The sequence below is a fragment of the Trichomycterus rosablanca genome, chromosome 16 (genome assembly GCF_030014385.1).
Source record: "Trichomycterus rosablanca isolate fTriRos1 chromosome 16, fTriRos1.hap1, whole genome shotgun sequence".
In the NCBI taxonomy this organism is placed as follows: domain Eukaryota; kingdom Metazoa; phylum Chordata; class Actinopteri; order Siluriformes; family Trichomycteridae; genus Trichomycterus; species Trichomycterus rosablanca.
Genome location: NC_086003.1, coordinates 15040249 through 15066857, shown reverse-complemented (window position 1 = coordinate 15066857; position 26609 = coordinate 15040249). Strand labels below are relative to the sequence as shown.

The following is a 26609-nucleotide window of genomic DNA, read 5'->3' as shown; positions in this document are numbered from 1 at the left end:
CCAGATGGCGCAGTGAGATATTCTGCTAGCACATCAGCGCTGGGATTCTGAACTTCTCAGCTGTACTACCGGTCAGCTGGGCACCCCTAGCAGGTACAGCTGAGATTGGGAGGGCACTAGTGGACTGCGCACGTGTCAGGCAAATATACAGCTCCTTGGTCACCCCAGCGGATTGGCTACGCTAAATTGGGAAAAAAAGGAGGGGGGGAGGACGCATAAAATATTACCAGGTTTTATGAATATTATAGAATATGCATTTTTGGAACACCTAATGTCCTGAAACATGTTTGTCATATGTCTGATACAAATGGGATTTTAGTATGATAGTCTTAGATTGCAGTCATCCAATCAAATAGTCGATTATTATTTAAAAAAAACATTTAATTATTGCGTTTCAAGAACACATAGTAAGCAACATATGTTTTTAAAATATTTAGTTATATTTATTTAATTTATTTAATTTTATTATATTTTTTTCTGCATCCCAAACTTCATACAGGTAAACTTAACTGTACAGTGGATTTATACTTCTTGACTTTTTGCACACTTTTTCATGTTGTGTTTGCAAATAACTTAAAACCATTTAAAATCAATCTTGCAATGAAAAAGTTTGGCACAAAGTGATGAGCCACAAACCATCATTACTACAAAGACTGATGCTTTGGTGGATTCTCAATCATGATTCACTTACCTGTTACCAATTCACCTGCTTACTGGGAAATGCTGTTTCGCCTGTCCCAGGTGTTTCAGGTGTAATTTTGTCCTGTTATTCCTGCAAACACGTCTTAAGGAGTGCAACAGTACAGGATTGTTGTTGTCATATATTTTATTATACAATTCTCCACACATTCTCTATTGGGGACAGGTCAGGACTGCAACCAGGCCAGTCCAGTACCCGTATCCTCTTCTTCTGCAGTCATGCCTTTGTAATGTGTGCAGCATGTGGTTTTGCACTGTCTTGGTGAAAAATGCATGGACGTCCCTGGAAAAGACGACGTCTTGAAGGCATTAATGCTGCCATCACAGAAGTACCATGACAGACCCTGGCTTTTGGACTTGTTGCTGATTACAGTCTGGATGGTCATTTTCATGTTTAGTCCAGAGCACACAGCATCCAATTCTTTCAAAAAGATCTGAAATTCTAATTCATCTGACCACATCATTATTATTTTTATTTATTTTTTACTTCATAACTAGCCCTAAATTGCCCCCGTCATGACTTTTTTGGAATTGTGTTGCAGGCCTAAAATGCAGGAATTGGTGTACATTAATGGATGTATATTATTATATTATGCTATATAAACATAAAGTGTGTTATTGACAAAAGACAAAACTGAAAAAACATTAAATATCTTGGATTTATACTGGTTATACTGAAATAAGAATTTAAGCCCAGGTAAGAAATACTGTGTTTTTATTAGCATTTTTTTAGGGTTGTACATTAAGCCTGTTTACCATTATACTTTTTGTTCCTTCTCCATTCTACTGTATTAAATTCCTGCATCACAGTGCTGTCAGACGTAAAAATCAAATGTTGCTTGGGTGGCCGATCTATAATTCTTATTGAAAAGTAGTGTCTAATGTTTTAGAACTGGTATCATGTTTCCTTGTGTTAGTTTAGTTCTTTTATCTGTAATATATAAGCCATGCTTGATTTTTGTGAGACTCATTTTATTTGGTGAAAGTCTTGGAAAGATGAGCTTTGAAAATTTTGAGGTTAAGAAATGCTGAATATGAACCGTGGGCTAAATTTTTTTTAAATACTGAATTAAACACATTATCACAAATCATATTAAAATATACGTACATGTGGGAAACCTTGTGCCTTCTTAAAGCCGTTTTGTAAATAATCTTTTATTTAGATTTAGTCAGAGTACCACCGGAGGGCACCACCAGCCTTGAGGAACACTGTCCTAAAGTCACCATGGCAGTTTTGCTGAATCTAGATGAGCACTCGGTGTAATGCAGCCTAGTACTCAACTCACAGGCGCTTGATATTCCCAGTTTATCTGCATTACATGTCACTAATGGAGAACATGTGAAAACAATGTGTTGAAGGCTTTTTAAGGTTACTCAGACCTTGCTTAATTTAAACATTGGTAGTACTGTACTTTTTCTGTTACTGAACATCTAACTGAATCTAACTCTGAACATAACTGGGATGAACATACATGGGTTTAAGAAGGACAGGACAACCAATACCTCAGTGTCTCCCAATGGTGACGATGCAACAAACGTTAAGTGAATCAGTAATTGAAATGCAATGAAGGATAAAAACCTGGTGTGAGCGTGGCTTTTAACATCTTAAAATAAAATAAAAAACTACATAAGGCAAACAAAAGAATACAGAGGAAACCCCACCATGACCCAATTTTAACTGCATTAATGTGAATGGCCTTTGTGAGCGCTGTAAATTTTGACTACTTATGAAATGTAGTTCAGCCAGTCCAGGACATTAAAGGGTGTTGCAGTTTATTTTTATACATGATAATACATCACTGATAATATAAGACTAGAAAATATCAACTCTTCATTAAAACATGTCAGAAGTCATATTCGTTTTTGTACTTTACCAAGATGCACCTTTTATCCTCGTATTTATGGCTTGATTAGATTATTGGTATATATTTCTTTAAAAAAAACATACAAAGACATACAAAGAATCATGGGCTGTCATAAAATCAGTACCCAAAAGTTAGTAATAAGATTTAAGTCTGATTCATTTGGTTGTATGCAATATATATTCTTTGTGCTATGCAACAGGATTCGGCTCAGATCTTCAATACTATTAAACATTATGGAATGAAGATGGTTCCATGCAAGCTAAATCTAAACCTATCCTGACAATTCTATCTGCCTATCTAGCTATAAAAACGACCGGAACCCACTAGAACAAAAACAACAAAATTCTTCAGCTTATACATAACAGGAGGAAAATCTAATAAAATAAAATGAAAATAACCTGAATGATCAAAGCAAAAAATTAAAATAAAAATCGTTGGCAACCAAACTGGAATGTCCTCCAAATGTGCCTGTGTGTCTGAGTTCCCCAGCAGTGCATTGGGTCCATATACACAATGTCAATATAGGAAATGGCAGAAACAAAACAACTAATGTTGATGTCACTATGTGGATGATGATGATGGAAGACAAGTCCATGGTCGGCCAGCGATGCTGTGCTCATAAATTAACTGAAAGGGAAAGAAAATGACAAAAGAAAATAAATGACAAACAGAAAGGGAAATGAACTGTGGAGTGGAATCATGCATAATTAAAAACATCATACAGGGTGAAGTCAGGCAAATAATACACATACAGACTCGTGTTTAAATATTTTATAAAATAAACATATTATTATTATTAAATGTTGCAGTATGTTTGGTTTGCTACTGCCAATTTTAGCTTAGTTCATTCTTTTAAATGACAAACTTTTCAAATAAGTTTATAAACAAATCAATCATAAAAATAAACTTCAAGAAAATAACTTGTGGAGCACACCAGTTAGGTGTGTGAGAGAACCAGTTTTCATGCTTACAAACCATGCAAATAAGTGACATAGAATAAAATTGCAATCCTTCCTGTAGTCACTGTAAAGTAATTTAATTTCTATCTGCTTTATTTCTATCTAACTGCTTTATCCTGGCAGCACAGATCTAGTTTCACCTGGAAACACTGAGTGAAGGCAGGGCAGGGCGCCAGTCCATCACAGGGCTTCCGTCAACCCACCCCCTCAGCCATAGCCAATCATGGGCAGTTGTAGCCTAGAGGTAAAGGTGGCTGGTCCAATCCCACCACTGCCAGGTTGTCACTGTTGTGCCCTTGTGCAAGGCCTTAACCCTCACTTGCTTAGACAAAATACTGTCGCACTACTGTAAGTTGCTTTGGATAAAAGCATGTGCCAGTTTTGTTTACAAACTCATTGTGGCTTTTAAGCTTAACAGAAAAGTATTTTTATACATTTGTATTAATCTGTTTTGTGTCAGTATCGTATCTGACGGCATGTTAATTTCCGTGAAGGACCTGTGTGATGTTTTATTACATTTAAACAGAAATGATATGATGGATATTTTGCATCATGCCTTAGTATAAAGGTAGAATTCCTTTAAAATCTTACGATATGTTGTCAGGAAGAGCTTTAACATACTGGAGGCATCTCATTTATGATCAGTACTCATGATTTTACTGTTCTATATTTCTGCCACATTAAATACGTTTTGTTATTAAACACAGCATAAAGAGTTGCTTTTATAAAGTTCAGTCATCAGTTTGGTATTTGAATAGAACGCTCTAAGCTTGCCAGTTAACTGTCAAGTAAATCTGACTATCAGTTCAAAGAAACTGGAAAAATTTGCATCGCTAGCATTAGTAGAACATTACAACACTTAAGAGGAGCTAAGGAGGTTGCTTTATTTCCCAAAAATAAAGAAGCACAGTTTTATTGTATTATATAAATTGTAATCATAAACTCTTTGAAAACTGCCAGAAATGTACCAGTGCACTGTTGGTTTTATATTTTATGATGGAAAGACTGTTAAACAGAAAGCCTTGCATATGGAATCAGAAATAATCGCTTACTTTTTTTTGTCCTTGTCCTTTTTGAGCGGCTGTGAGAGGGAGAGCGTCTCGGCTGCCACCTTCCTCCTGTTAAAAGCATTCATCTCCTCTTCGAGGTCTCTCCTCTTTTCCTCCACCTTCCTCTTCTCTTCCTGGTGCATGCGCTTCAACTGTTCAAACTTTTCATGAAGCTGAGAAAGAAACAGTACAGAAGCCAGTCAGGCACACATTTCAGTGAAACTAATCAATGACTGGCTGTTATAAGATGTGGGTTAATGGGATTGTGAGGAACTGTCCTGAATTGAAAGCAAAGTCTAGAGTAAAGGGTATTTGAACTGGTATTTGCACTCAACCTGCGGTTTTCATTCCAAACAAAGCATGCTGATGTACAGATACAGAGATTACATGGAATCCCAGACAACAGCACTTCTTTTGTTTTCTTAGTTCATCACACCTGACTGAGCACAGTTTTTTCTAAACTCATCTCCAGCTACCACATCTCTAGCATATGGGCAGTCACAAATGTTTCACACGCTGCCTCTACACATATGTACACAAATGTACCACAATGCACTGGGTTGGACTCTAGATAATCACTTCTGTTAATTACCAGGCTAACTGTATTACGGTGGAGAAAAGTAGATTGCATTACAACAGAAGCATTGTAACAAATCCTAGGTGCTGGCAAAAAGATATCAGAACACTTCTTACCTCTCTCTCCTTGTCCTTGAGCTCAGCCTCAGTTTCTTTCACCTTACTGACGAACATTTGCCTCATTTCCTCCTCCTTATGCTGCAGATCACTCAGGAACTCTTTCCTCTTGGCCTCGTAGGTCTCCTGTAAACTAAACCACGATCATAAACACAGGGGTTTAAATATTTGACAAATGCATCAATAATGCAACTACGTTATTGAACTTTAATAAATAAAAGTCTACTCTATGTCTAACAAATGCCTTTATGGTCAGATAACCGCATTCCCTTGTATTCAGCATTTGGCCCTACAATAATAACAACAAATAAAATAGTTCATCAGTAGAGCTATTCCGCAAGAATGTGGCTCTATCAGAGCGCCAATTCATCATGGGGCTTTGGTCATCTGCCTCTTCAGACATAGCTAATCCCGCCTGTGTAGACGTCCCATTGTCCAATAGTACCACACATTAGTGCCCAGATCTCATTGGTGGTGGGCTGAAGTAATGGACTACTGCGCCAAATATCAGTTATGGTAATCACTCCACAATTCCCATACTGGTGCATCTCCAATTATTATAATCTATCTAATTAAAACAATCTGAAGTAATGTGTCGCAATGCCTTGCTATGATTTCTCAAAACATCATGCATTTTTTTGTGTGCTATACATGTGCTTTTTAGACAAAAACATCCTACCTGAATGGCTGGCTGTCTGGATCTGTGTCTTTAAAGCCCATTTCTTCTAGCTTACAGCGTCTGTAGAGCTCATAGTGGCGGGTATGTGTCTGTTCCCTCAGGTCCTCCATGTTTACTCGAATCAACATTTCCCGCAGCTTCACAAAGTCACAGTGGCTTTCATTTTCCACTACACACACACACACACACACACACACAAATTAAATCTTACTGAGTGCACATTAATGTATGTCAGCTTTGTGGCTGCATCAGATAGTGTTGATAGTGTTTCATGATACACCATAGTGATAATCAGAATTTATTATCCAGTCATTATACACAGGCTTCTATCTTTATAAGGAACATTTGATGATGGCTTTAAATTGTTCAACTGATACTCAATGTCACATCCCAGCCTACAAAAACACACATTTGCTTACACTTGCATTGTGCTATCACACTAAGCTTTTGCTTGTTGCAGGAGAGCGAGTATGCAGCATGGCATTCTTAAACCTGAATGAACGGCGAAGAATTGAAAACATCTCTTCAAACGATCAGCATGACTTGCTGTTCTGCATTCCTGCAGCTGGAGAGATTCCATCACAAATCCAGGATTGGAACAAAAGAAGAAAGAGAAAAGCTGCTACAATGCTAAGCAGGTTAGGAGCTATTTCTCATCTTAAGTTGGCTAAAAGCTGATTGAATTACGCTGGCCGTGTTCTGTACATCAGGTCATTCATGATCCACCAAGTCACAAAGTAAATTGTTGGAGGCAAGAATTGTAACAAGCTCACAGTCAGCTTTCTACATCATTTTAACCATATAGAGTACATCTGCTTGATTGCATCAACCTTTTAGGACTTCTGACTAAAAGAACTTCCGACATGTGAGATTTCAGAGCATCAAGAGCAACTAAGATTTCCAAAAAGGTAAAATAGTGAACTCTGAAATTGCAGGCCATCAGTTAGCAAAACATTAAACATGAAAAAATTTCATATTTTAGTGGCATAGGACACAAAACTTGGTGTCAGGAACAATAAATACTCCAGTGACCTGACCTGAGTCCTTATTTTCTTGCATTTTTTTTTTTGCATTTTTACCAATTTTCCTTCCAATCTAGTTGTATCCAATTGCTAGATTGCATTATGCTTTCTCTCTACTGATGTTGATCTCCACCCTGGTTGAAGAGAGCTGAGACTGACACATGCCCCCTCTGACAAGTGTGCAGTAGCCGACTGCATCTTTTCACCTACACGAGGTGAAAATCAGCCAGCAGAGGTCGTAATTGCATCAGCTATGAAGTCCCGTCCGCCACCCCGTGTCCCCCTAGAACAACAGCCAATCGTTGTTCGTATAGGCGTCCAGCCTGCCGGATGGCAGAGCTGAGTTTCGAACATCAATTGAGGCTTTCTTGACCAACATCAGTGGCCAGTCACACAAAATGCTCTTTAAAATAAATGAGCACAAATTCCCATAAATACACTGATCAGCCATAACATTAAAACCACCTCCTTGTTTCTACACTCAGTGTCCATTTTATCAGCTCCACTTATCATATAGGAGCACTTTGTAGTTCTACAATTACTGACTGTAGTCAATCTGTTTCTCTGCATGCTTTGTTTCCATGCTGTTCTTTAATGGTCAGGACCCCCACAGGACCGCTACAAAGTAGGTATTTTTTGGGTGGTGGGTCATTCTCAGCACTGCAGTGACACTGACATGGTGGTGGTGTGTTAGTGTGTGTTGTGCTGGTATGAGTGGATAAGACACAGCAGCGCTGCTGGAGTTTTTAAACACCTCACTGTCACTGCTGGACTGAGAATAGTCCACCAACCAAAAATATCCAGCCAACAGTGGCCCATGGGCAGTGTCCTGTGACCACTGATGAAGGTCTAGAAGATGACCAACCCAAACCGCAGCAATAGATGAGCGATCGTCTCTGACTTTACAACTACTTTACAAGGTGGACCAACTAGTTAGGAGTGTTTAATAGGGTGGACAGTGAGTGGACACGGTATTTAAAAACTCCAGCAGCACTGCTGTGTCTGATCCACTCATACCAGCACAACACACACTAACACACCACCACCATGTCAGTGTCACTGCAGTGCTAAGAATGATCCACCACCTAAATAATACCTGCTCTGTTGTGGTCCTGTGGGGGTCCTGACCATTGAAGAACAGGGTGAAAGCAGGCTAAAAAAGTATGTCAGATGGACTACAGTCAGTAATTGTAGAACTACAAAGTGCTTCTATGTGGTAAGTGGAGCTGATAAAATGGACAGTGAGTGTAGAAACAAGGAGGTGGTTTTAATGTTATGGCTGATCGGTGTATACTTCAAAGTCTTTTAGTAGACATCTCAGATGCTGTTATAGATTAAAAGGTCACATAAAGGTATTTTTTGTATATTTTTGTCTCAGCCTTAAGCAAGATAAATCCCAACAATGTTGCTTCAAGTTCACAATGCAGACGCGAACAGGAAATTGAACGAGGCCAGCCAACAGCAAAATAACAAGCCACCACTGGGAATACGGAGAGCTATACATTCCAGGAAAAATGCCATGTTATGGTGTTAAGCTATGGCAACCAGTCAGGGAAATACTAGTGTTTGACCCATCCTGAGAAAGTGCAGGGCCTGGGAAAAACTTCCCACAGCTTTACTGTAATGAAGAAATCAGAGTACAGATCAGCAGATGTCCATCAAAGGTCTTTCTGCCTGACCTTGCTTCTTGAGAAGAATCTATCCTGTAAATAAATCTTCACTCAAGTTCTACTCCCACATTACTAAAATAGTTCAGAAGCTGAACAAGAAAAGACAGGATGGTTGTGTTGTGCTTCAAGAAGAAGAAAAAAACAACTTTGGCTTCTCAGTTTTTAGGAGCTAATTGAGAAACCTAACAATTAAGTGTGTGCAATGTATCCCAAAATATAATATAAATATTTTATAAAGCCCCCCTCTCCCCCACTCCCAATTTAGCATAGCCAATCCTCTGCTGGGGACCCTGATGGCATCCAAGGAGGGTGTATATTCGCCTGACACACACTCCTTCCGATGTGTGTGCAGTCCACCAATCCCTTCTTATTCTCTCATACCTCTGTGGTTTTGTGCACGAGGTTGGTTTCGCACACTGAGAGACAGGCACTGATCTCTGCACTCCTCCACTTCAGTACAGGTGACCTGGGCAACCAGTGTCCTTACAAAGCATTGATAACCCCCACCCTCTGTTAGTCTGGTCTTTTCCCACCCAGCAGTCTAGAGGCCAATTTTGTCTGCTAGAGATTTGAACTTGGGAGCTTGGAATCCAAGCACTGGTGTGCACCCCAGCTATTTTTAAATTAATACATTTATTGTGTTTTACTGCAAACATTGCTTTTAGAAAGAGTCGTCAGTCGTCTGTCTGAAATGTTAGCTGCTTTGATGCTTGGCCACATTCCCAAGCAGAAAGTCTATTAGTCATTTGGTGAGCTTGAAAAGACCCCTGGGGAAGCCTGAGTCTTTGTAGTGGGGAAAGTCTCAACACATGGAATATAAATAGCACGGCAGAAAGAAATACCAGCAGTCTCCCATTTGTCATGGCAACTGGAGCTGATAAGCGGATAACAAACTAAAATTTCCATTAGTCCCTTTTAAAAAAGCAATCACAAAAAGGCAAATACTTACATCATCCAATTAACACATTATTTCCAAGCTAAACATATAATTCAGCTAGAAATGATTTTATCATTATAGCAGGTAAGAATGCAGGTAAATCTAGGGCGGTGTGTATGATTCTAAAAAAAGATGGGATAGTGGATAAAATGCAAATTTAAAAAAAAACTAAGCAGTGCTTTGTCAACTGTTTATGTGTACACATGTATATGTACAGTGTATCACAAAAGTGAGTACACCCCTCACATTTCTGCAGATATTTAAGTATATCTTTTCATGGGACAACACTGACAAAATGACACTTTGACACAATGAAAAGTAGTCTGTGTGCAGCTTATATAACAGTGTAAATTTATTCTTCCCTCAAAATAACTCAATATACAGCCATTAATGTCTAAACCACCGGCAACAAAAGTGAGTACACCCCTTAGTGAAAGTTCCTGAAGTGTCAATATTTTGTGTGGCCACCATTATTTCCCAGAACTGCCTTAACTCTCCTGGGCATGGAGTTTACCAGAGCTTCACAGGTTGCCACTGGAATGCTTTTCCACTCCTCCATGACGACATCACGGAGCTGGCGGATATTCGAGACTTTGCGCTCCTCCACCTTCCGCTTGAGGATGCCCCAAAGATGTTCGATTGGGTTTAGGTCTGGAGACATGCTTGGCCAGTCCATCACCTTTACCCTCAGCCTCTTCAATAAAGCAGTGGTCGTCTTAGAGGTGTGTTTGGGGTCATTATCATGCTGGAACACTGCCCTGCGACCCAGTTTCCGGAGGGAGGGGATCATGCTCTGCTCAGTATTTCACAGTACATATTGGAGTTCTTGTGTCCCTCAATGAAATGTAACTCCCCAACACCTGCTGCACTCATGCAGCCCCAGACCATGGCATTCCCACCACCATGCTTGACTGTAGGCATGACACACTTATCTTTGTACTCCTCACCTGATTGCCGCCACACATGCTTGAGACCATCTGAACCAAACAAATTAATCTTGGTCTCATCAGACCATAGGACATGGTTCCAGTAATCCATGTCCTTTGTTGACATGTCTTCAGCAAACTGTTTGCGGGCTTTCTTGTGTAGAGACTTCAGAAGAGGCTTCCTTCTGGGGTGACAGCCATGCAGACCAATTTGATGTAGTGTGCGGCGTATGGTCTGAGCACTGACAGGCTGACCCCCCACCTTTTCAATCTCTGCAGCAATGCTGACAGCACTCCTGCGCCTATCTTTCAAAGACAGCAGTTGGATGTGACGCTGAGCACGTGCACTCAGCTTCTTTGGACGACAAACGCGAGGTCTGTTCTGAGTGGACCCTGCTCTTTTAAAACGCTGGATGATCTTGGCCACTGTGCTGCAGCTCAGTTTCAGGGTGTTGGCAATCTTCTTGTAGCCTTGGCCATCTTCATGTAGCGCAACAATTCGTCTTTTAAGATCCTCAGAGAGTTCTTTGCCATGAGGTGCCATGTTGGAACTTTCAGTGACCAGTATGAGAGAGTGTGAGAGCTGTACTACTAAATTGAACACACCTGCTCCCTATGCACACCTGAGACATAGTAACACTAACAAATCACATGACATTTTGGAGGGAAAATGACAAGCAGTGCTCAATTTGGACATTTAGGGGTGTAGTCTCTTAGGGGTGTACTCACTTTTGTTGCCGGTGGTTTAGACATTAATGGCTGTATATTGAATTTTTTTGAGGGAAGAATAAATTTACACTGTTATATAAGCTGCACACAGACTACTTTTCATTGTGTCAAAGTGTCATTTTGTCAGTGTTGTCCCATGAAAAGATATACTTAAATATCTGCAGAAATGTGAGGGGTGTACTCACTTTTGTGATACACTGTATAGTGTATCACAAAAGTGAGTACACCCCTCACATTTCTGCAGATATTTAAGTATATCTTTTCATGGGACAACACTGACAAAATGACACTTTGACACAATGAAAAGTAGTCTGTGTGCAGCTTATATAACAGTGTAAATTTATTCTTCCCTCAAAATAACTCAATATACAGCCATTAATGTCTAAACCACCGGCAACAAAAGTGAGTACACCCCTTAGTGAAAGTTTCTGAAGTGTCAATATTTTGTGTGGCCACCATTATTTCCCAGAACTGCCTTAACTCTCCTGGGCATGGAGTTTACCAGAGCTTCACAGGTTGCCACTGGAATGCTTTTCCACTCCTCCATGACGACATCACGGAGCTGGCGGATATTCGAGACTTTGCACTCCTCCACCTTCCGCTTGAGGATGCCCCAAAGATGTTCTATTGGGTTTAGGTCTGGAGACATGCTTGGCCAGTCCATCACCTTTACCCTCAGCCTCTTCAATAAAGCAGTGGTCGTCTTAGAGGTGTGTTTGGGGTCATTATCATGCTGGAACACTGCCCTGCGACCCAGTTTCCGGAGGGAGGGGATCATGCTCTGCTTCAGTATTTCACAGTACATATTGGAGTTCATGTGTCCCTCAATGAAATGTAACTCCCCAACACCTGCTGCACTCATGCAGCCCCAGACCATGGCATTCCCACCACCATGCTTGACTGTAGGCATGACGCACTTATCTTTGTACTCCTCACCTGATTGCCGCCACACATGCTTGAGACCATCTGAACCAAACAAATTAATCTTGGTCTCATCAGACCATAGGACATGGTTCCAGTAATCCATGTCCTTTGTTGACATGTCTTCAGCAAACTGTTTGCGGGCTTTCTTGTGTAGAGACTTCAGAAGAAGCTTCCTTCTGGGGTGACAGCCATGCAGACCAATTTGATGTAGTGTGCGGCGTATGGTCTGAGCACTGACAGGCTGACCCCCCACCTTTTCAATCTCTGCAGCAATGCTGACAGCACTCCTGCGCCTATCTTTCAAAGACAGCAGTTGGATGTGATGCTGAGCACGTGCACTCAGCTTCTTTGGACGACCAACGCGAGGTCTGTTCTGAGTGGACCCTGCTCTTTTAAAACGCTGGATGATCTTGGCCACTGTGCTGCAGCTCAGTTTCAGGGTGTTGGCAATCTTCTTGTAGCCTTGGCCATCTTCATGTAGCGCAACAATTCGTCTTTTAAGATCCTCAGAGAGTTCTTTGCCATGAAGTGCCATGTTGGAACTTTCAGTGACCAGTATGAGAGAGTGTGAGAGCTGTACTACTAAATTGAACACACCTGCTCCCTATGCACACCTGAGACCTAGTAACACTAACAAATCACATGACATTTTGGAGGGAAAATGACAAGCAGTGCTCAATTTGGACATTTAGGGGTGTAGTCTCTTAGGGGTGTACTCACTTTTGTTGCCGGTGGTTTAGACATTAATGGCTGTATATTGAGTTATTTTGAGGGAAGAATAAATTTACACTGTTATATAAGCTGCACACAGACTACTTTTCATTGTGTCAAAGTGTCATTTTGTCAGTGTTGTCCCATGAAAAGATATACTTAAATATCTGCAGAAATGTGAGGGGTGTACTCACTTTTGTGATACACTGTATATATCACAAATGTTTGTTTGGATTTTAATGCCACGTTAAGCACACTTGTGTCATTTTATGGCATGATCGGTATTATGTTCGAGTCTGCTTATTGTATCTCGTCTTTATATTGATATATGACTAGGGATGTAACGTTGCACTTTACCCACAATGCGATATGATTCACGAGACAAATGATGACAGTTTCCTTTTATTATTAATCTTTAAATAAAATAAAATACTATATTTGTGCTTATCTTTTATTTATCTAAATAATGAATGCCCTTTTATTTCTGAGGTAGGTACAAACTATGCCAAATAATGCTTATTGTGTAAAAAAAACGGAAAGAAATGTTAAAACAAATCCAACATTATATAAATAAATGAATAATACAAATAAAGAAAGTATCCTTGCATAAATAAATTTGGCTGGAAAATCCCCTACATGGCAACTTTGTGAAGTGCCGCCAACCTGGCAAGGTGAATAGTATGTTTGTTTATTAGGATTTTAACATCATGTTTTACACTTTGGTTACATTTATGACAGGAACGGTAGTCACTCATTACACAAGGTTAATCAGTTCACAAGGTTATATCGAACACAGTTATGGACAATTTAGTATCTCCAATTCACCTCACTTGCATGTCTTTGGACTGTGGGAGGAAACCGGAGCACTCAGGGAAAACCCACACAGACACGGGGAGAACATCAAACTCCGCTCAGAAAGGACCCAGCCCGCCCCACCTGGGGATCGAACCCAGGACCTTCTTGCTGTGAGGCGACAGTGCTACCCACTTAGGCACAGTGCTGCCCGTAAGGTGAATAGTGCCAGCGCCCTCTGCTGTTTAAAGTGAATATTGATCCATCTTAAATGAATAACCGATTCGAATCGTGGCACATGTGCACCGATTTTTTACTGTTTTGTGGTGCATCATTACATCCCTGTATATGACAAATAAAGGCATTCTATGCTGTCATGATCGTATATAATAAAAGCATTATCAAAAGGTTGGCTTCTTTACAAGCAAGTATGGGTTCAAGTTTGTAGTCCAAGTACTTTTTCACACACAGCTGCAAAGATTTTTACCATCTACAGACCATGACCGTATTAAAAGATTCAAAGAATCCAGGAAAGCCTATGTACAAAACAGTCAAGGCTAAAATACTTTACTGTTTGTTTGTGTGTTTAATTCTTAACGCATTGTCAGCTGCTATGACTATTATCATGGCTAGCTAATATACAATGGGGCCAAAAAGTATTTAGTCAGCCACTGATTGTGCAAGTTCTCCTACTCAGAAAGATGAGAGAGGTCTGTAATTTTCATCATAGGTACACTTCAACTATGAGAGACAAAATGAGAAAAAAAAAATCCAGAAAATCACATTGTAGGATTTTTAAATAATTTCTTTGTAAATGATGGTGGAAAATAAGTATTTGGTCAATAAACAAAGTTCAACTCAATACTTTGTAACATAACCTTTGGCAATGACAGAGGTCAAACGTTTCCTGTAAGTCTTCACCAGGTTTGCACACACTGTAGCTGGTATTTTGGCCCATTCCTCCATGCAGATCTCCTCTAGAGCAGTGATGTTTTGGGGCTGTCACTGGGCAACATGGACTTTCAACTCCCTCCACAAATTTTCTATGGGGTTGAGGTCTGGAGACTGGCTAGGCCACTCCAGGACCTTGAAATGCTTTTTACGGAGCCACTCCTTCGTTGCCCGAGCGGTGTGTTTGGGATAATTGTCATGCTGGAAGACCCAGCCACGTTCCATCTTCAATGCTCTCACTGATGGAAGGAGGTTTTGGCTTAAAATCTCACGATACATGGCCCCGTTCATTCTTCCCTTAACACGGATCAGTCGTCCTGTCCCCTTTGCAGAAAAACAGCCCCAAAGCATGATGTTTCCACCCCCATGCTTCACAGTAGGTATGGTGTTCTTGGGATGCAACTCAGCATTCTTCTTCCTCCAAACACGACGAGTTGAGTTTTTACCAAAAAGTTCCATTTTGGTTTCATCTGACCACATGATATTCTCCCAATCCTCTTCTGGATCATCCATATGCTCTCTGGCAAACTTCAGACGGGCCTGGACATGTACTGGCTTAAGCAGGGGGACACGCCTGGCACTGCAGGATTTGAGTCCCTCTCGGCATAGTGTGTTACTGATGGTAGCCTTTGTTACTTTGGTCCAAGCTCTCTGCAGGTCATTCATCAGGTCCCTCCGTGTAGTTCTGGGATTTTTGCTCACCGTTCTCATCATTTTGACCCCATGGGATGAGATCTTGCGTGGGGCCCCAGATCGAGGGAGATTATCAATGGTCTTGTATTTTCTTACAATTGCTCCCACAGTTGATTTATTCACACCAACCTGCTTGCCTATTGTAGATTCACTCTTCCCAGCCTGGTGCAGGTCTACAATTTTCTTCCTGGTGTCCTTCGACAGCTCTTTGGTCTTGGCCATGGTTGAGTTTGGAGTCTGACTGTTTGAGGCTGTGGACAGGTGTCTTTTATACAGATAACGAGGTCAAACAGGTGCCATTAATACAGGTAACGAGTGGAGGACAGAAGAGCTTCTTAAAGAAGAAGTTACAGGTCTGTGAGAGCCAGAAATCTTGCTTGTTTGTTATTGACCAAATACTTATTTTCCACCATAATTTACAAATAAATTCTTTAAAAAATCCTACAATGTGATTTCCTGGATTTTTTTTCTCATTTTGTCTCTCATAGTTGAAGTGTACCTATGATGAAAATTACAGACCTCTCTCATCTTTCTAAGTAGGAGAACTTGCACAATCAGTGGCTGACTAAATACTTTTTGGCCCCACTGTATTGTCTTTAAACGTCAAAGTGGTGGGTCGATTTGCTTTCTTTACTTAGGTTTATGGTGGTTAAAGTGTTTGTGGCATTTTTAAGTGCAATTGCTTCCAAAAATTTAAGTAGTTTTTGGGGGAGGGTTCTTGTACTGTAGAATAGACACTGAATTAATGAATAAAACTACATGGGCCAAAGAATACTTTGGAAAACATTTGTTAGTAACACAGTTCCTTGAGGCCACAATATGCATACTGATCCCATACTGTTGAAGTGTTATATCCAGCAAGAATGTGAAAAAAATCCACTTTCACAACTACAACCATTTGTGTTCTCAGATTCCAAACATTCAAAGAAGGTTGTTAAAGGAAAATGATATAGCACAGTGGTAAACATGACCCTGTCCCAACTATAAAATCTGAGTGAGTAATTATGTCAAAAAAATCTTGTCTTTGGACTGTTTTTCATTCACAAAAATGTGCATGTGTAGAATACAAGTCCGTGTGAACTTTCTGTCCTATTTTGCTTGGCCCCAAAAGTGAAATAAGTAACTATAAATAAACTTATAACAAAATAACCATCCTGATAGATGCTGTGAGAAAAGCCATGCTGCTTCGCTGCTGGCTAGACCCTGCTGTCAGTGATATGCTTTGGCTAATGACATGACCTTTCCTCAGCGTGCGCTTTTAGCAACTGAGCGAGCACGGCATAATTAACCCCCACCCAAAAGCTCATGTTTATACAAGCGCTATAGTAAAAATAACCATAAAACGTAGCAGGGAGGAAACAAAGAAGATTAGCCAGAGGTCTCAGTTGGGCTTGAGAGCTGGGCTTGTTCTAAAAAAACCCCCACAGTGCTATTAAATGACCAACATGGCTGATCTGTTAGTCATGATAATACATTTTAAACCATCAATCATGGAGTAACAAAGCCGTCAGTCCATGTGTGCATGTGCAGCCACTGTGACAGAAATTACCTTAAATGATTCTGTTAAAACTTATTACATCACTTTAGAAATGAGCTTTACCTTGGACCACTCCCCAGGGGTACTGTCTGGCCCTCACCGTCTTGTTTCCAACTTTGACCTCCTCAACACTGCCCACTACAGCAAAGGGTAGATGAGCCTGGTAGAATAAATGGTAGGTGTTAATCTTTGGTATATGAATACATTCACACTGAACACAGACTAGAGTCATGTTGTTAAACAGTTGTTTACAAGATTAAGCAGGAAACACTAATGCCTAGTTCACACTACACGATTTTTGTCCAGATTTAACTCGGAGGCAAATCAGCATTCGCTTGGGGCTCGAAAATCGGCTCTCGATTGCTATGTGTAAACTGTTCAACGACTCGATCCAAGCGGCTCGCCAGTAGCTCGCAGACTTAAGAAAAATATCTAGCATGCTAAATATCTGGACCTGTCGGTGACTCTAAATCATGTAGTGTAAAAGGTTTTGTGATCAGGTTGTGATTGTTAAGAACGCAAGATACAGAGTGAGGGGAAACACAGGGGAGAAGATGTAAATGTGTATGGCAGAGACATGATATAGTTTCTATCAGAATACATCGACATACACAAGCTTTACAGTATTTGTGACCTTATCATCAACACATAGCCCAATCCACTCCTTCATTCAGCTTCATTTCCTTTTCCTACTTGTTTTACGCTGCATATCAGCGCACAAACAACTTTGATCACTCGCTTCTTGTTGACGTGCATTTTTAGACATGGTATTAATGACCTCTTGTTACTTCTTGCGTGTTTTCATGACAAAACATATTTTGGGAGACCAGACTGACTCATCTGAGATTCCTCCTGGTGGTAGATGGTGTAGTGTGTGACCCCCTATCGCGTCCACACAAACACAGATGGCTGTGTTTGAGGGAGGGAAAGTTGGTTCCACAAGGAATTACGGCTCTGTGTGGAAAACCAACGTTGGCAGGTGATAAGCGGCTGATGACGGATTGCATGTCAGAAGTGATGCATGATGGTCTATGGGTCTTTTTGGCCAGAAGGGAGGTAATGCAAAAACACCATTTATGCATCAAGTAGCATGTTTACAAACGAATAACCAGTTAACCAATAACTGACAAGAAAGTCATTGTTCAGTAAATTCATTTCCAACAGCTAATGTTTCATTTGAACCGAGAGTATTTATTTATTTATTAGGATTTTAATGTCATGCTTTATACACTTTGGTTACATTCTTGACAGGACAGGTAATTACTGGTTACACCTGGGAGGTCGAACCCAAGACCATCTTGCTGTGAAGCAACAGTGCTACCCACCGAGCCAGTGTCGCCCTATACAAATGATTAACCAGTTAACCAATAACTGACAAGAAAGTCATTGTTCGGTTAAATCGGTCAGTCAAAAAATACATTAAAATTCATTTGAATAAGAACTGAGAATAAAGCTACAGATCTCCACACACAAGCATTACAGAGAGTTCAGACTGCTGAGTCACACAGAGGCTTCACTAGGTAGTTTACCAGATTGAAGATCTTTACCATTAAAATAAATATTGCTGATTATTAGATTACACCCATACCAGATCTGACCTTGGTGTTCTGTACTATACATTTCTCTCATTTTTTATTCATGACTTATTGATGAGCTTTTTTTCATGACTTATTGATGAGCTATCTAAAAGACTTCCTGCAGGAGTTTAAGACTGTCATCTAAAATTCACACCAGATGCAAAACGTCAGCAATCACATCTGTGTCTCCTAACTGGATGACCGAGCCAGAAGGATATTGATCAGAGATGCTGCTGGCATTAGAGTTGTCCATATTTAAACATGTTCAAACATGACTGTGCATCTTTAAGGACATTTAATGAACACCTTGTTGAAGGAAAGATCATTTACTTTAGTTACATAAATTGGGCATTCAAAGTGCATTAGTTTATGGCCCTTAACCCTCTCTGCCTCAGGGGTGCCGTACATGGCTGACCCTGTGCTCTGACACCAGCTTCCAAACAAGCTGGGATGCGCAAAAAAGAATTTCATTGTACTGTACACATGGATATGTATATATGACAAATAAGGCATTCATTCTATTCTATTCTATAACTGGTGGCTATTAAGATTACTGTGTAGTACTTATCCTTTAGCATAGCTTTCATAATGCAGAAAAGTGTTGGACTTGGTACATTAAGATCCAGTCTGTATTAGATTAAAGCAAATGTCTGTATGGTGGACTTACATTCATTGAAGAGTTGATCTCTGCAACTGCGTCATCGTCTGTGGGAAACTGGTAGATCTGCACGCCATTGCTTACAAGCTCACTCATGATTTTGATCTTAAACTTGTGGAGTTCACTTTTGGAAATTGTGTCAGCTTTGGCAATAATGGGAATGATGTTCACCTAGAGAGAAAACATGAACAAAACAGTACTTATACAATTTATAGCTAAAAGTTACTTATACAAGCCATTAAGTCAAACCGCTCAACCTGGGAATCGAACCCAGGATCTTCTTGCTGTGAGGTGACAGTGCTACCCACCAGTTAATAAGATCAATAATTTATCATGTGATCATACATATCTACACCGATCAGCCATAACATTAAAACCACCTCCTTGTTTCTACACTTACTATCCATTTTATCAGCTCCACTTAGAAGCACTTGTAGAAGCACTTTGTAGAAGCACTTTGTAGTTCTACAATGACTGACTGTAGTCCATCTGTTTCTCTACATACTTTTTTTTAGCCTGCTTTCACCCTGTTCTTCAATGGTCAGGACCCCCACAAGACCACTACCACATACAGGTATTATTTAGGTGGTGGGTGATTCTCAGCACTGCAGTGACAATGGCGACAATGACATGGTGGTGGTGTGTTAGTGTGTGTTGTGCTGGTATGACTGGATCAGACACAGCAGCGCTGCTGGAGTTTTTAAATACCGTCTCCACTCACTGTCCACTCTATTAGACACTCCTACCTAGTTGGTCCACCACGTAGATATGAAGTCAAAGACGATCGTTTATTGATTGCTGCTGTTTGAGTTGGTCATCTTCTAGACCTTCATCAGTGGTCACAGGACGCTGCCCACAGGGTGCTGTTGGCTGGATATTTTTGGTTGGTGGACTATTCTCAGTCCAGCAGTGACAGTGAGGTGTTTAAAAACTCCATCAGCGCTGCTGTGTCTCATACCAGCACAACACACACTAACACACCACCACCATGTCATTGTCACTGCAGTGCTGAGAATGATCCACCACCCAAATAATACCTGCTCTGTAGTAGTCCTGGGAGAGTCCTGACCATTGAAGAACAGTATGAAAGGGGGCTAACAAAGCATGCAGAGAAACAGATGGACTACAGTCAGTAATTGTAGAACTTTAAAGTACTTTTATATGGTAAGTGGAGCTGATAAAATGGACACTGAGTGTAGAAACAAGGAGGTGGTTTTAATGTTATGGCTGATCGGTGTATATCTATACAATAAATTATGTGTAGTCTCAGTGATAGAGCCAGCCTAATTCAACCAGTTTCTGACAGACTCTTATTGTCTAGACACTCATAGAATTATCTATTACTAATAACAGACAGAAAACATTTCCACACTAGATTTCCAGCTTAAGTTGGGACAAGCAACACCCAGTTACTTTTGTTAGAAATAATTGGAGCTACTCCCATATTCACAACTAAATGTCACCTTGCTATTTTACAGCAATGACTCACTGAGGAAAAAAAAGCCTACTCTAACAATCCCTTCATTTTCTTAAAAGATGGCCAATATGGAATGTGAAGTGATGCCAAATGTAACTCTGAGAACCGGTTATTCATCGAGCATTTCCTGTTTAAAGTTTTTCCTTTCCCTAAGGGAGAAGAACTCAAGAGAAATGCAACCTTTACAGAGCTTCCTGGCAGTCAGCCTCTTACCAAACGTCACAGTACCATCTGTTCAATATGTGCTGTGCAACCTGAAAACACAACAGTCAGGCCAGAATCCCAGCATTACACATTCTGCTATTTCTCATCTCCCACAGACACTCTGTTAATGATGCTCACCATTCACACAACCAGCAAATGAACAATTGAATCTCTTCTTTTTCAGTGGAACAGAGTAACGGAAACCAAAGTGCCCTAGATTATTCAGTGCATGCTGATCAATATTACATCCAATATGAAGGACTTTTGTGAGTCATCCATGCAACAATGTGTTTACTTTGGTTAAAGCAGTGTGTTTTACTTGTAGGATCAGGATCTAATAAGATGTCATTATACTGTAGATGCAAACAGTCAGTGAGTTCTAATATTTTGGGGGGAAAAATGTTTTAACATTCCATTCTCTCATTAGCTCAGGATGTTTATTCTGGAAATATCTTCTCTTTATGCTTTAGGTTTGGTGGGGTCACTGTTGGGCCATTTATTTTGCTGTAGAAAGCTAAATGACAGCATTGGAATACTAGAAAACTAATGCAAAAATCTTCACATAAAATCTAGAATAAATGTTCTTACTCCAGGTATAGAAGTCAGGAACAAACTACACCACTGGAAGTCAAGAGTATACTTGCACTTGTAGGGGAGGTACGGTGGCTAAGTGGGTACTGGGTAGCACTGTCGCCTACCACCAAAAAGGTCCTGGGTTCGATCCCCGAGTGGAGCAGTCCGGGTCCTTTCTGTGTGGAGTTTGCATGTTCTCCCCGTGTCTGCGTGGGTTTTCTCCGGGTGCTCCGGTTTCCTCCCACAGTCCAGACATGCAAGTGAGGTGAATTGGAGATACTAAATTGTCCATGAGTGTGTTCAATATAACATTGTGAACTGATGAACCTTGTGTAATGAGTAACTACCGTTCCTGTCATGAATGTAACCAAAGTGTAAAACATGACGTTAAAATCCTAATAAACAATAAATAAACTTGAACTTGTAAGGGACATGTATGCAACGGTCTTGATTTTAATGATTTCTGTGGCTGTCCTTTTTTGTGACTAAATGACAAGAAAATAAACATCATATGGCCAAAAGCATGGGTCAGCTTTCTGGCACAGTCAGGAAAATGCCCTGTCCTGTTCCATCACATTAGTGCTTCTGTGCACAAAGCAAGCTCTATAAAGACCTGGTTTGAGATCCATTTAGACAAGGATTGTGAGCCAGGTCTCCTTGTCAAACAGTAGTGTTCAATCTTGCAAATACTTTTTTGACCAGTGGTTACAAATTCCCACAGAATCAGACACTCCAAAGTCTTGTAAATGCCTGACCTTAATATGCAGATGGTTTTGGAACTAGACAAGGTTCGAGTATGTTAGAAACGGCTGATCTCCTAAAGCAGGTACTACACACATGTCGGTGGTGGCTTGGTTTGGTCAAGGCCCTGCTTGATCAGAGGTTAACTAGATATGACTAGACTGGAGGGAAATCTATGGAAAAATACAAAACAATTACACCACAAACTATCTAAGTATTGCTGCTGACCAAACACATCCCTGGCCATGTCACAAATCACAACTAATATCAAAGTGGCTCCATTAATGACATCAAGCTCAAGACAAAGGCCTCCACAGTTAGCAGCATCTTTGAGATGTGGCCAAACCCTGCATACCTTGCTGTCCAACTTCTTCATTGTTACCAAATCCAACGATTTAAGCGAGTGGCCCGTGGGAGAGATGAAGTAGAGGCAGATGTGGATTCTCGTGTCGTGGCAGTTGAAGAGCGAACGCTTGATTTTTAACTCCTCCTGCAGATAGTTTTCAAACTGTGTGTCAATGTAATCCACAATGGGTTTGTAACTGCAAACACAAGAAAAAATAATCATTATAATAATAATTTTACCAAAAATGACACATGCATTAATGAAATTATGTTGAACAACATTAAAACAGAATTAAAAGAAACAAAAAAACGGTACAGTAGTAAGCCTGGACTTCATCTCTCATATTAGCATCTAAGGATCCTATAGTGGAACAGAATGCTAAAGCTACTACTGTAACTAAGAAGGCCAGTTTTATCTTTTGAAAACAAATCCATAAATAGTTTACATAAAAACAGCATTACTGAGTAAATAATCATGAGTCATCCTCTCTTCTGCTTCACGCCTTATGGCACTGCTAATAACGGAACTGCATTCTGTTATAAATAATAAAGCATATTTTACACATAAAACTCCACCTGTTATCAGTTTATGTTTTCTACCACCCATTTATGTTATAAAGTGTCATTGTTTCCAATGAACTGTGGCCATCTTCAATCTGATTTACCTTTGACCCAGTCTGCTGCTGACCTTATCAACGCACCAATGAGACGAATTGTTTATATGACAGAGTCAAAAGCAAAGCACAGACATGGTGGAGAAAATGATTCTCACTGTTTCACAAAACCCTGAACTGTTGGATTATACATAACATTAGAACCATGGCATTGTGATTAAAAAAAACAGCACGGCAACTAGTAAGCAGTGCAATGTGTATTTTAGATAGCAATCCCCTGTTTAAAATCCTGACATCAATTGTTGGGGCTTCGTAGCTTTTTAATTACATTTATTGCACCCTTTAATTGAAGCAGTAAAGTGACATTAACCCATTTCGTTTTTATCTTTTCATGTCTTTAAATGATGACATAGCAATGCTTTTGTTTTTTGCATTTCTTCCAATTCTTTCTCCCATTCTAGTCGTATCCAATTACACGTTTGCATTACGCAAAGAGCGAGACTAACACACGCCCCCTCCGACACGTGTGCAGTAGCCGACTGCATCTTTTCGCCTGCAAGTTCATATGTGGATCAGCTTTGTGTATGCATATCATCGGCGGCATCAATCAGCCAGCAGAGGTCGTAATTGCATCATTTATGAGGTCCCTATCCAGCTTCTCACCCTGTACGAACAACAAGCCAATCGTTGTTCATGTAGCCGCCCAGCCCAGCCAGATGGCAGAGCCGAGTTTCAAACCGACAAGTTCGAAATGTCAGCTCTGGTGTGCTAGCGTGTTTTACCGCAGCGTAACCTGAGCAGCCGAGCTTTTTAGTTTTAAACTAAGATACATTTCATACAAAACTGCAAATAAACAGTCTATACTGTCAGTGTAGTGATTTTATGAATGACACTCGACAGAAGGCGGTATTGCTGCGCATCTTGTGAGCAGCGTAAAAGCCATGGTAAGTGCCAATATACTTCCAGCCTCGGGATGAACAAAGCCTAAACCACTTATCATACAAAAGCAGCCTAACACTGTCACATGTTTAATACTAACCCATTTTTTCCAAAATGATTTTCACATTTAACCAATTAAAATGTAGCTAACTAACAGTGACTATAAGCAAATTTTACTTTATTGTACTTTTTAAATGTATTTCATAAGGAATGTCTCTGTTAACAGAGGGAACATGTTTTAGTATTAAAATTACTATAGTTATTCTTGTAAGTAAAGAAGCAATCTAGCTCCACATTCCTCTTTCACCAGTTTGCCTGACCTTTCCCTCCATTTCCCGAGGGCAGATTCCCAGCATGAATCTCTAGTGAACTCTTAAAGACTTCACTGTCTGCCTCTCTGCTGAATGCATTTTTTTAAAAAAAACGTTGTGATTTCCTAAAAAAAAAAATTTAGACTAGATTGCCTTTTACAGATACTTTCTTTCTCTCGCTCTTTGGCCCCTTACGCTGAGGGACATACAAACATGCAGCCCTACAGCTGTAGCTTTAACCAGGAATTTCCTCTCTTACTGGCCCCCTCTCGCAATCTGTCTGCCTTCTCTTATTAAAATGTCCAGTTGGGGGAGTTTTTCCCAGTCACTCTGAGTCACATTCCTCATGGAATGACAGCCTCTAAAGAATATGATGTATTTTTGTCTATAAGCAACCCACCACTGTGTGTTTATGCTAAAAGAATATACAAAGACAGTATAGCCAAAGTGGGCGGCACGGTGGCTTGGTGGGTAGCACTGTCACCTCACAGCAGCCCCACAGTCCTGGGTTCGTACGGAATTTGGATGTTCTCCCCGTGTCTGCGTGGGTTTCCTCCGGAAGCTCCAGTTTCCTCCCACAGTCCAAAAACGTGCAGTCAGGTTAATTGGAGACACTGAATTGCCCTATAGTTGAATGGGTGTGTGTATGTGTGTGTCTGCCCTGCGATGGACTGGCGCCCTGTGTGCCTTGCGCCCCATTGAAAAGATGGGATAGGCTCCAGCACCCCGCGCGACCCTAACTGGATGAGTGGTTAAGAAAGTGAGTGAGTGAGTATAGCCAATGTCAGGCAACTGGGTATGTGAGAAAACTGACCTTTCTTCTTTGTTAATCTGGTCTCCAAAGCCCACAGTGTCTACAATAGTGAGCTTGAGATGCACGTTGCTCTCCTGCAGGTCGTAGGTTTTCGGCCGTAGGTACACGCCATTCTGGTAGTGACTGGCTTCTTCGTCCTCGAACAAAGTGTTGAAAAGTGTGTTCATCAAGGTGGATTTACCAATACCCGTCTCACCTAAGCAACAACACAAAGAAGGAATTCCACCTCAAGCATTAAAAATTAAATCCAGAACAGTAAATAAGTAACAGAAATGTATCAGTGATCGGTGCGGTCTAATTGGGAGGTAGTTTACAGGACATATAGCATTTGGAGCAGTATGTCTACAAGGGTTAATAAAAGACAGAATATAGCTACTATTTATCGTAGTATTTGGTTTTATTGCCATACCAGCATCTGCCTACACTCTTGGCATATACTCAATTTATCATTTATCATATCTACAGTACTATACATTATTAGGTATCTGTTTCTGGTACTAATGCTCATATTTGTGTAAGATGTTTCATGCGTTTATAGAGTAGAAAGTCTAGAATTTTCTCCTGGTGACATTATCTTAAAGAGATCTCCTTCTGAGGTTTCCTGCTGAGTGGTATTTCCGCCTTGTGGTGTTGAGATCTGGGCAGTCAAGTGAAATACATTTTTTGTCAATGGTGGTCAAAACACAGTAAACACAACCTCTTAATGCCCATTTTCTGCTAACGTTGGCGTATGGTTACTTAATATTTCATGACGTGTATTTAAAAATAGAAAATATTTAAATATTAAATGGGAAATGAGACTGAAATAGGTTCTGACATCCTGCTAAGTCAGTACTCAGTAACATTAGTATTAGATGTTGGTAATTAACTGTTTGACCGGTAACCATCATTGTTTTAGAAGTCATTGTTCGATTAACGATGTTGATTTAAAAAGTTTCTTAGAATTCGTTTCCAACAGCAGACAGTTGATACTTAAATTACGAGTAGAGCTGCAGATCTCCCAGACACCCCAGCGCCTGGTGCTCTGATAAAATTTGACTGAGCAGAAACTGGACACCCTCTTAGCGTTCATGCTGATACCTTAATATAAAGGAAGAACTCTGCTGACCTTGTTATGTTAATTAGAGTTGTCAAAAGTAGCTTTGAGAAACCGGTTACATTTTGATTATAAATTAAATATAAAGGCATATAAAGGCGAATACCCCTCATTCGCCTCTTTTATGTAATCATTTTACTCAAATCCTACAAAAGTCTCAGCACAAGAATCTGCTACTACATTGGTATCTATTGTTTATTTGTTCTATTTTTTTACGCATTTTCTCCCAATTTAGCATAACCAATGTGTCTTGCAGTCGAGGTGGGTATATTGCTGCTCACGCCTGCCCCGACCCACGCGCGGACCTTAGTTTTGAACCGAGTAGCTCAGAATCTCGGCGCTGGTGTGCTAGCAGAATATCCAGCTGCACCACCTGGACACCGTTGGTATCTATCCTTCAATAAGTTTATGGGTAACAGTAGAA

At 40.3% G+C, this 26609-nt stretch overlaps 1 protein-coding gene across 4 annotated transcripts in view; it reads right to left on the bottom strand.

Annotated features, from left to right (window-relative positions):
* septin8a (septin 8a) overlaps positions 1–26609 on the bottom strand; it is a 33409-nt gene that overhangs the window by 361 nt on the left and 6439 nt on the right. For 3 of the 4 annotated variants that reach the window (XM_063011003.1, XM_063011001.1, XM_063011000.1), the window contains 7 exons: positions 25090–25285; positions 22422–22608; positions 19081–19242; positions 16900–16996; positions 5945–6113; positions 5266–5398; positions 4576–4745 (listed from right to left, as the gene is read on the bottom strand). In XM_063011003.1, the coding sequence (XP_062867073.1) occupies positions 4576–4745; positions 5266–5398; positions 5945–6113; positions 16900–16996; positions 19081–19242; positions 22422–22608; positions 25090–25256 (1085 nt within the window). In that variant the 5' untranslated portion in view covers positions 25257–25285. Of the gene's footprint in view, positions 1–1437; positions 3192–4575; positions 4746–5265; positions 5399–5944; positions 6114–16899; positions 16997–19080; positions 19243–22421; positions 22609–25089; positions 25286–26609 lie in introns of those variants that run through there. The other variant, XM_063011002.1, reaches the window with a different exon arrangement.